Below are 11,477 nucleotides of genomic sequence, written 5' to 3' on the forward strand. Positions count from 1 at the left end.
ATGTTTATAAGATTTTTGATGATTTTTTTCGATATAAAACAATTACATTATAATAGAAAAGGGGGTATGGATTAGAAATATGGTGATACATTCTTAAACTCTAATATCAATCTATTTGAACTTACATGAGTTTTGGCACTAAACTCAAGACATGATTTCCAAATCTCATGTTAATCTTACTTAGTTTTTAAGTTTATCTCAAAAATTGAACTCAAAATCTAACTCAATCAATTTATAAGTAATTTTCAATTAATTTAAAATTTAAATCTCAATATTCTCTCTAGACTATATCGACAGTCTAAGTGCAATGAGTTCAAAGAGCAAGAACTCCCTGTCAAGCAGGGGCGCGACAAGGGGGAGGAGGCAAGGGTCTTGACCTCTATAATTGAAATTTTACATTGATAAGATTTTAATTTAATCCTTTAATAAAAAAGATATTAGCTAATACAATGGTGAAATTGCATTTTAACTCTTATCAAAATTTATAACATAATTCTAACCCTAAAAATTTTCTGATTTTACCTTTGTTGACCGGTGCATGATAAGGTGAATCATGCAAAGTTAGTATGGTTGAACACAATCCGATGCCCTGAAGTTTATAGCATTCTCACCCATATACAAGGGCAATTATTGGTGAAAATGAGTACTATGCTTTACTATATAGGTTCAACTCAAATAACGGCTGTTGTGCATGGTTCGCCTTCTCGGACCTTTAATGAGACACTCTCATTTTGCATATCTATTGCCTCTTTGGCACTCGAGATTTTGACAGAGTAAAAAGACAAAATTCCCATAAAAACAACTTGTTAAGAGATTCACTAGCTTCAAACAGACGAAAAGTAAAAAATCCCTCGACAAATTCAACAGTCTTGAATACAAATACATGCTCAATTTATATATATATAGGATTAGTTGTATAAATGTCGGAATATATATCGAATCCATTCATACAAGCCATAACACGTAGATGCATAGAGAGATATACAATAGGAAATTAAAAACAGTCGTTTACTAATTTCTTCATAAAAATCATGTTGCAGCCTTTGCAACAACAGATGGGAAATCAAGCAATACGATCTTGTCAATGGCCGTAGAAAACGTTGCAGAGAATTCAACATGACAGGGGTGACCAACAAACGCAGTGTAACCTTGTTTGTCTTCGAATGTCATTAAAAAAGCATGAGTAAATCCTTGCCTTGTTGTTCCAATAGGGTCGGAAGCGTGTAAATTATTGTACTAAAAAATCACACAAAGTTCAATTCCCAGGGAAGAGAGGTGGATCACAAGGATCTCTTAAATACCAAGTCTTTCCTTAGTCAGAATATTCCTTCTAACGTAATTTAATAGCACAATTAAATACTACTATTATACCCTCAAATATTGAAAGAAAAATAGGACAAAAAGAACATAAGAGTTTTAACGAGGTTCAGTAAATTATACCTACGTCCTCGGGCACTAACACCAGATGATAACTTTACTATCTCCAAAATATTACAAACAAATAGAATTCCTTAAGAATTCTCAAATGGGAGAAGAGAGAAAACTAAGAGAGAAAGATTGGTTGGGATGGTGTAAATGAGAAATGGTTAGGCCTATTTATAGTTGAGGTTCAGGGACTAACTTGCAAATGGCCTAAAAAATTAGGGACCAAAATTGCAATTATCCCATTCAACTTTAAACAACTTGCCTACCATTTTTTTTCTTTCGGTGCCACTTGCACCTCCCATTTTTTTGACTTTTCAACACCCCTTTTAATTTGTCTTTTCAACAATCTCCACCTTGAAGATTTGATTAGGATAATCACATCTTCACATACTTCCTTCAACTCCCCAAATTCGATAAAGCTATCTTTTGTAGTGCCTCCAAATGCGCTCTCGAGCGCCATACACCTAAAGGTGCTCAAATTCTCAGGATGTTAATCAAGTTCAAACAATGATTAAACTTGATTGTTGTTACCACCTTGGTCATCATATCTGCGGGATTATCTGCTGTCAGAATCTTCTGAAGTAGAATTTTTCCTTTTTCAAAGACTTCCCGCACAAAGTGATGTCTTACGTCGATATGCTTGGTTCTTGAATGATAGACTTGATTTTTCGCTAAATGAATAGCGCTCTGACTATCACAATATAAACTTATGTGACTTTGAACAACTCCTAAGTCTTTCAACAATCCATTAAGCCAAATAGCCTCCTTAACAGCTTCTGTAACTGCCATATATTCTGCCTCTGTAGTAGACACAGCTACTGTAGACTGTAAGGTAGACTTCCAACTCACTGGGGCTTTCGCAAGAGTAAACAGATACCCCGTAGTTGAACGACATTTATCGAAATCACCAGCAAAGTCGGAATCAACATATCCAACTACAAACTGACCAAGTGCTTCATCCTGTTCAAAAATTAAACCAACATCTACGGTTTTTCGAAGATACCGTAGAATCCATTTCACAGCATGCCAATGTCCTTTTCCAGGATCATGCATATACCTGCTCACAACTCCAACAGCTTGTGAAATGTCAGGCCTCGTACACACCATCGCATACATCAAACTCCCAACTGCATTAGCATATGGGACTTTCGCCATATATTCTCTTTCATCTTCAGTCTTCGGAGATAATTGAGCACTAAGTTTCAAATGAGAAGCAAGTGGGGTGCTTACATGTTTTGTGTTTTCATTTACACCAAAACATTGTAATACCTTTTTCAGATATTGCTTCTGATTTAAACAGAGCTTGCCTCTCGGTCTATCTCTACTTATCCCCATGCCGAGAATCTTCTTGGCCTCACCTAGATCTTTCATCTCGAACTCTTGATTCAACTGAGCCTTCAGCTTATCTATCTCATTTTGGCTCTTCGAAGCGATTAACATATCATCAACATACAAGAGTAGATAAATGAAAGATCCGTCATGCAGCTTCTGTAAATATACACAATTGTCATATTTGCTTCTTGTGTACTTCTGCCTTCTCATAAAGCTATCAAATCGCTTGAACCAATGCCTCGGGGATTGCTTCAATCCATATAGCGATTTGTTAAGCTTACAAACCCAATTTCTACCACCAGCATCTGTGTATCCTTCTGGCTGAGTCATATAGATCTCCTCTTCTAACTCACCATGCAAGAAAGTCGTCTTAACATCAAGTTGAGCTAGCTCCAAATTCAACTGTGCTACCAAGGCCAACAAAATTCTAATGGAGGAATGCTTCACAACAGGGGAAAATACATCATTGTAGTCAATTCCCTCCTTCTGAGCGTAGCCTTTAGCTACCAATCTTGCCTTGTAGCGAATATCCTTCTTGCTAGGAGATCCATCTTTCTTTGCGAATACCCATTTGCATCCGATTGCCCTTTTACCTTTCGGTAATTGCGCCAACTCCCAAGTATTGTTCTTTCGGAGAGACTGCATTTCTTCATCCATGACGCTTTTCCATTTATCACTTTCTAAGCTTTGCATTGCTTCTTGATAAGTGATAGGAATATCATCAACAACGGGAAGGGCGTAGGCCACCATATCAGTAAATCGAGCAGGTTTACGAATTTCTCTCCGTGGCCTTGCAACTGCAACTGGTTCTGGTGTACTTAGTGGTTCTTGGGTCAGAACCTCTTTAACCTCTAATTCCTCCATTGTGGCTGGAGAATTAGACTTATTAACTGGGCAAATCCCCATCTGCTCAAACTCCACCTGTTTTGGAGTACACTTCACCTGCTGTGGAGTATTACTCGTCTGAATATCTTTATCTGCTACCTTTTTCAATGTGGCAGATTCATCAAAGGTAACATCTCTGCTACAGATCATTTTCTTTGTGCTTAAGCACCAAAGACGAAATCCCTTCACTCCAGAAGTGATTCCCATAAAGAGAGCTTTCTTTGCCCTTGGATCTAACATTGACTCCTTCACATGGTAATATGCAGTGGATCCAAACACATGTAAGGAATCATAATCTGTAGCCGGTTTTCCAGACCATACCTCCATAGGAGTTTTTCTTTCTAATGCAGATGATGGCAAACGATTAACAAGATGGCCAGCGTATGTCACAGCCTCAGCCCAAAATTGCCAACCCAGCATTGGACAACATACATTGAACTTTCTCCAGCAATGTTCGATTCATACGCTCTGCCAATCCATTCTGCTGTGGTGTATCCCTAACTGTGAAGTGTCGAACAATACCATACTCTTGGCACACATCGAAGAACGGATCACTTTTATATTCCCCTCTATTGTCCTTCCTAAGCCGCTTGATTTTCTTGCCAGTCTGGTTTTCGATCATAGTTTTCCATTTAAGAAAAACTCTAAGCACTTCATCCTTAGTTCTCATGGTATACACCCAAACTCTTCTGGAAAAATCATCAACAAAAGTAACAAAGTAGTGTTTTCCTCCCAATAAAGGTGTCTTGGAAGGCCCCCACACATCTGAGTGAACATATTCCAAAATACCTTTTGTATTATGGATAGCAGTACCGAATTTCACTCTCTTTTGCTTTCCCAGAACACAATGCTCGCAAAATTTTAATTTGCAAGCCTTTGCACCTTTCAACAATCCTTGCTTTGCTAGAATTTGCAAGGATTTTTCGCTGGCATGTCCCAACTTCATATGCCACAACTGTATTGAGTCCAATTCTTTGTTGCCGGAAGCTGCAGCGACTGCTCCAATAACTGTACTACCTTGGTAGTAATACAAGTTATTTTTCCTAATGCCCTTCAATATCACAAGTGCGCCAGATGTCACTTTCAAAACCCCATCTCTCATAGTAACAACTGAACCATTGGATTCCAAGGCTCCCAATGAGATGAGATTTTTCTTCAAACTGGGCACGTACCGAACATCAGTCAGAACTCTGGTTGATCCATCTTGATTCTTTAATTGGATTGAACCTATCCCAACAGTTTTACAGGCATTGTCATTGCCCATATAAACAACTCCTCCATTTAGTTCTACTAAATCAGAGAACCACTCCCGGTTAGGGGACATATGAAAGGTACAACCTGAATCCAATATCCACTCATCTGAATGGAACGACAATGATGATGCAACCAGTGATAGTTCAGAGTCACTAGTATCATGCTTTGCAACACAAGCATCTATAGCAGCTTTTCCCTTATTCTTCAGCTTTGGACAATTTTTCTTCCAGTGGCCTTTCTCATGACAAAAGGCACATTCATCTTTCCCGAGTCTGGACTTTGACTTTGATCTCCCCTTTTGAGTTTTCTTCCGAGTGTATGAACGACCTCGGACTACTAAAGCTTCTGTATCTCTGATTGAGTTTTTCTGTTTGTCCTTCTTTCTCTGTTCATAACTGTATAAGGCCGCACAGACTTCGCTCAGAGATATATCACTCCTGCCATGAAGTAGAGTAGTTTCTAGGAACTCAAACTCCTCAGGAAGTGACCCAACAGCATCAAAGCCAAATCTTCATCTTTGAATGTCTCATCCATATTCAGCAAATCAGTGACTAACTGATTAAATTTGATGATGTGATCATTCATTGTGGTACTTGGGACGTATGTGAAGCGAAACAGTCTTTTCTTCAAGTGGAGCTTATTTTGACTGTTTTTCTTCAAAAAATTTTCTTCAAGTGCAACCCACAACTTATTTGCAGAAGTCTCCTTTGAAAAAGCATACCTCTGCTCTTGAGAAAGGCATGATCGAATTGTGCCACATGCCAACCGATTGATCGCCTTCCAATCTTTCTTCTGTACATCATCTGGTTTCTCTTCATCAATGGCAATGTCTAGACCCTGCTGAAAAAGGGCATCTAGAACCTCACTTTGCCACATACCAAAATGGCCCGTGCCATCAAAGATCTCCACGGCCAATCTTGCATTTGCAATTGTCGGTCTTGTCCACATGGACGATGTTGAAGCTCCTACACCGACCGTTTTCTCCATAATCTTTCAATATACCTAAGGAAATCTTTTCTGATGTGGAAGATCAGTTTAAACTGCAACCACAGAGCATACTACGATTAACCTTCGGCTCTGATACCACTTGTTGTTCCAATAGGGCCGGAAGAGTGTAAATTATTGTACCAAAAAATCACACAAAGTTCAATTCCCAGGGAAGAGAGGTGGATCACAAGGATCTCTTAAATACCAAGTCTTTCCTTAGTAAGAATATTCCTTCTAACGTAATTTAATAGCACAATTAAATACTACTATTATACCCTCAAATATTGAAAGAAAAATAAGACAAAAAGAACATAAGAGTTTTAACGAGGTTCGGTAAATTATACCTACGTCCTCGGGCACTAACACCAGATGATAACTTTACTATCTCCAAAATATTACAAACAAATAGAATTCCTTAAGAATTCTCAAATGGGAGAAGAGAGAAAACTAAGAGAGAAAGATTGGTTGGGATGGTGTAAATGAGAAATGGTTAGGCCTATTTATAGTTGAGGTTCAGGGACTAACTTGCAAATGGCCTAAAAAATTAGGGACCAAAATTGCAATTATCCCATTCAACTTTAAACAACTTGCCTACCATTTTTTTTCTTTCGGTGCCACTTGCACCTCCCATTTTTTTGACTTTTCAACACCCCTTTTAATTTGTCTTTTCAACATGCCTAAGCATCTCTTCACCTTCAATGTCTTGTCCCCTGTAAGAAAAATCAGTAAAAATCATAATGAACCAAAAAAGCCAAAAAAAAATTCTTTCTTTACCATTCAAAGGACTTGACAGCATCAATCTCTGAAACAAGTTTTTGCATCCCTTTAAGTATGTCTTCCACAACCACATCTTCCTTAAACTTAACGATAAGAAGATGCTTGAACCCTGCCATTAATTATTTACATAACCTATTAGCCTCATAAATTTATGTATACATATACATATACACACACCAGCACCAATTATTTGTGTGTCAACTTCCAGTCCACTCTATTCACTGTGTACCAAGTTACTTCTGTCAAGACCAATGTCGAGTCAACTTTATGTATGGATAAGGTATGAGATTTCATTAAGTTCGCTCAAGTCTAATCATTATATGGTTGTCAGCTTTATCAATTCAATTGTTGCTGAAGGGACTATCTTACCCCTAAGGGGCATAAGACACTTCTTGACACGTGACCAACTTTTGCCCACTGATTATGGAAGATCGATTCCTTTTAAAGAAGTCTTTGAAGTATTGTTTATCCGAAGTTGACGAACCCCTCAGTGGATTGATGTTCGTTTGTCTAAAGCCGATGGGCAGCTCAACAGGTTCATACTATCTTTAGGTCAGGTTGAGATTTTGTCTCCCGACTTTGTGGAGACTAAAGAGATCGCTTTGGATGCAGGTTCATAGAGTTGGGAGTCTCGCCAAGTCAGATCATAAATGGTGCATGGTCATGAAATGGTGGTCATTTTGTCTATGGTAGGGTTTGAACCTCTAGGCAAAATGGACATCGTTTCCTTTGGTGATCGTGTGTCACTACGATCTAACTTTGTAAGTTGTTCCAATTCTGTAAATTCATATCCTAAATAGTCTCTTCAAATACTTGAACTTTCCGTAAATCAATAGATGAAACTTCAGTTCAACTTTGATGGTGTAGTAATTGGCATAATGGGAACCATGTAACAGCCCAATTTTCAGTAGTGTCAGAACAGTGATTTGAGATCACTAAATTCGATGAAGAAGTTAGAAATATTTTTGAATTAGTGAATTTTGTGATTTAAAAGAAATTATTAGGTAAATTGGGTCGAAAACGAGGTATCGAGACCTCGATATTATAAACTGAGCCGTAAATATTTTTATAAATATTTACGGAGTGTCAATAGGATAATATTAAAGTTTCGTTAAGAAATTTTAATGTTTCGATAGTTAATTATGAAAAAGGATTAAATTGCAATAGGGATAAAAGTTTAATTATAGATTAAAGAAAAGTTAAAAGGACCAAATAGGCAATTATGCCTTTTTCTAAAGTTGAGGCGGCATAATGAAAGAAATATCTGAGATATTCTAGTTAATATATATTATATATATGTAAGTAATGATTATTATTAATATTTTATATTATATATATGTAAGTAATGATTATTATTAATATTTTATATTATATATATGTAAGTAATGATTATTATTAATATTTTATATTATATATATATAACAAAAGAAAGAATAGAAATGAGAAAGAAAGAAACAGAGAGCAAAACGAAACAGAGAAGGGAGAAAGAAGAAAAAGAAAGAGCGACGGTTCAGGGGTTTCAAAACTTCTAAATTCAATTGATCAAGAAGTACGAAACTCGAGGTTAGACAAAGGGAAGAATAAAGTTGAAGACTAAGTTGGTGAATTTGGCTATAATTGGTACCGAGGTAAGTTTACGGTAAATAAATGCAATATTTCAATATTTATTATTAATGCTGTTAATTTCCAGCAATTATGAATTTATTTTATGAATTTATTTGATGATGATCCAAGCATGAAATGATAGATAATTAAAATTTAAAAGTCCCGTTGATACATAAGGATGGTACTGGATACGAATGTCATGACATTTGGGTAAAGAGATCCCATGTAAGACCATGTCTGGGACATGGCATTGGCATCCTTAAGATCATGAGAGGTCCCCTGTAAGACCATGTCTGGGACATGGCATGGGCACCGAGACGAGAGGTCCCATGTAAGACCATGTCTGGGACATGGCGTTGGCACCGAGATGAGAGGTCCCCTATAAGACCATGTCTGGGACATGGCATGGGCACCATCACGAGAACATCCCATGTAAGACCAGGTCTGGGACATGGCTTTGGCATGTTATTATCAGAAGAGACCCGAGTATCCTTATTATTCCAATGTAGTTCAACGGGCTTGTAAACGAATCATGTTCATGAAAGTTCAGTTTAAAGCATAAATGGTAAGCTCAGGTAAGTTGTAAGACTTAAGAACTTATTATACTATCAATTGATGTTCAACGATGCAGCAAGGATTGAGTAAGTTATGCACACAAATATTCTAAGTAAACAAGTAAGAGAACTAGTATGAGATTAACTAAAGAGTAAACTAGAGATAAAGACATTGAGTTTAATTATTTAAGTTAAATATTGTTATTTATTTGCTAGTAAACTTACTAAGCTTTATGCTTACTTCTTTTATTTCTCTTTCTCTTATAGTATTGCAAAGCTACTTCAAGGATCCTAAAGAAGTCGGAGATCGTCCACACTATCAACTACAACTGCTCGGTATTTTATATCGAAACACGTTTAAGTTATGGCATGTATAGGGATTTAGTTATTTTGTATGTTTGTAGTGATGATTTTGCTAATGAGTGATGTGTAAGTATTTGATGATGTATGGTTATTAAAATGATTAAGGATGAAGGTGTTTGTTGTTATGAAAGATTAGGTGATAAATTATGCATGGAAATCATGAAAGGATAAAATTTTGCAAAGAAACAGAATTCAGGCAGCACAGTGACGTGAATTTGAAAAATCACCCAAGATAGTATAAAATGAATTAGAGGGTGAATGATATATGGAATTAAATCTTGTTGAGTCTATTTTCATGGAAAAATGACGGTGTAGAAAAAAAATTTATATTTTAAGATATGTGAATTTTAGTAAGATAGGGTCAGAACTGTTTTTGGAGTCCCCTATTCTGAGTTTAGAAAATAATTACAAATTGTACAAAAATGGTTATGAGTTGAAATTTACATGCTTAGATTTCTTAATGAGTCTATTTTCTATAGAAACAAGTAAGAACTTCATATGAAAATCCTATAGTGAGAAAACTTATTTTTAGTGACTAGAGGTCAGGGCAGTCTGGTGGTGACACAGGGGAGACTTTAACTAATAAACTGTACTAATTTGCTGAACCAAAAATTCTAAAAATTTTATGGTGAGTAGATATATGAGTCTAGTTTCAGGGAAAATTTACGGGATTAAATTTCGAGTTCTGTAGCTCAAGTTATAATTAATTTAGTAACTTCTGCGCGATTAGACAGATTTGCTGCGAATAATGAAATAAATTTTCAAACCTAGTTTTTATGCTCCGAATTGGTAAGATAAGCTAAGTAATGCCTCGTGCTCGACTCCGGAAACGGTCTCGGGTAAGGGGTGTTACATTTTATTGGTATCAGAGCAGGTTTAGTCGGTTCTCGGAAATACTCAGTAAGAATAAGAGTCTACCTATACATGCCATACTTATATATTTTGATAGTGTGACGACTCCTGACGATTTTAAAATGTTTTCTTTTATAGTTATGGATCCTGAACGAGCTAGTACAGATGAAGTAGAGAGTAATGCACCTATTCCCGCAGAAGGGACGGTGCCATCAGATGTTATATCAGTCCCATATTTCCTAAGTGTTCTGTTTCGTCTACTGGGCCTCTGCTAAAAAAAAATGTTACAAGATAAAAGATTATCTTTGATTCAATGATGAATGATTATAAAGGAAAAATAAGTTAAGAAGCTGTGAATAAAGAAGTATGTATTTGTAATAAAATAATTTAAAGTTGTGAATAAGTAAATGTTATTTAGTTTTGTATGGAGATTTAAAATAGTAATCCTTATAGATAAGGATGAAAATATACATTTATACACTTAAAAGAGTAACCTTGATAAATGAGAAATGTTTTACTAATAGACAAAAATGTCTCCAATTGATCTAGTTCCGACAGTGATGAAAGTGATATTTGAGTATTTGATAGAGAAAGGGGAGTTGCCTATATGAGTAAAGATTTATAAGGTATGAAATGAATGTTTGTAATGAATATATTGACGATAAAAGTCATGTTATGTGTGTATATATATAAGTATATATATAAGAGTCAAATTTTGAGGCTTTACGACCTTCACCCCCTCACCTGAACAATGGAATTTACAAGAATTGTATTCATTAAGTTTACAAGTGTGAAATTGAAGAGTTCAATAATTGAAGGAATAATAATGCAGTCAGAATTGTGGATGGGATAGCAAGTAAAGAGAGTTCTAGAAAGGATATTAGATTTTTTTTAAATGATTATTGGGATTTGCAATGTCGCTATTAAGGAAGAAGCTATTCACGAGTAACCGACTTACTCAGGTATAAAATTTAAAGAGCAGGTTAATCGGAATTTCTTCTGAATTGATTTCTTTAATGATTGAGATAATGTGAGATTATTGATGACTTTAGTAATCAGTGGGATTGTGTTGAAAATTGCAAACATATCTGAATGCAGTTGTTATAGTCGAGTATTTTACAATGATCTCTTCTGGGTATTCTATATGGGTATTCTATATGCTCTTTTATCCTCAGAGGTATATGCAATTATTTATTTTCAGATATGATTCTTATCATATAGCAAGGTTGGCTAATCGTATTGTTAGACGAAATTATTATTAGTCTGGTTGATTCATGATCGGGATTCCTCTATCTTTCTTTGGTTTTCTAATCTATTATGTTCGATGGAAGATTTGATGATAAGACTCATATGAAGCTATTTTCTATTTCTACTGGTTGAAGCTCCGAATTATATATATGGAATTTATATTATCTTTATCACAACTATTCCTAGTACGTACAA

General features: G+C 35.8%; 1 protein-coding gene across 1 annotated transcript; it reads right to left on the minus strand.

The window, feature by feature from the left end:
* Positions 1-1,029: 1,029 nt before the first annotated feature.
* Positions 1,030-6,776, minus strand: LOC107931881 (stress-response A/B barrel domain-containing protein At5g22580). The gene is made up of 3 exons (XM_016863840.2): positions 6,658-6,776; positions 6,561-6,593; positions 1,030-1,195 (listed from the first exon to the last, which is right to left on the minus strand). Exons 1-3 carry the CDS (start codon positions 6,774-6,776, stop codon positions 1,030-1,032), a joined length of 318 nt encoding a protein of 105 aa, XP_016719329.1.
* Between the last annotated feature and the right edge of the window lie 4,701 nt (positions 6,777-11,477).

The sequence above is a fragment of the Gossypium hirsutum genome, chromosome A08 (genome assembly GCF_007990345.1).
Source record: "Gossypium hirsutum isolate 1008001.06 chromosome A08, Gossypium_hirsutum_v2.1, whole genome shotgun sequence".
Taxonomy (NCBI): Eukaryota; Viridiplantae; Streptophyta; class Magnoliopsida; order Malvales; family Malvaceae; genus Gossypium; species Gossypium hirsutum.

Excerpts from the sequence above, each read along its gene's own strand:
- LOC107931881 (XM_016863840.2), bottom strand. The coding sequence starts at position 6,776 with ATGGCAGGGTTCAAGCATCTTCTTATCGTTAAGTTTAAGGAAGATGTG. Across the intron at positions 6,594-6,657 it reads GCTGTCAAGTCCTTTGAATG|GGGACAAGACATTGAAGGTG; the intron begins GTAAAGAAAGAA and ends TTTTTCTTACAG. Across the intron at positions 1,196-6,560 it reads GAAGGTGAAGAGATGCTTAG|GCAAGGATTTACTCATGCTT; the intron begins GCATGTTGAAAA and ends TGGAACAACAAG.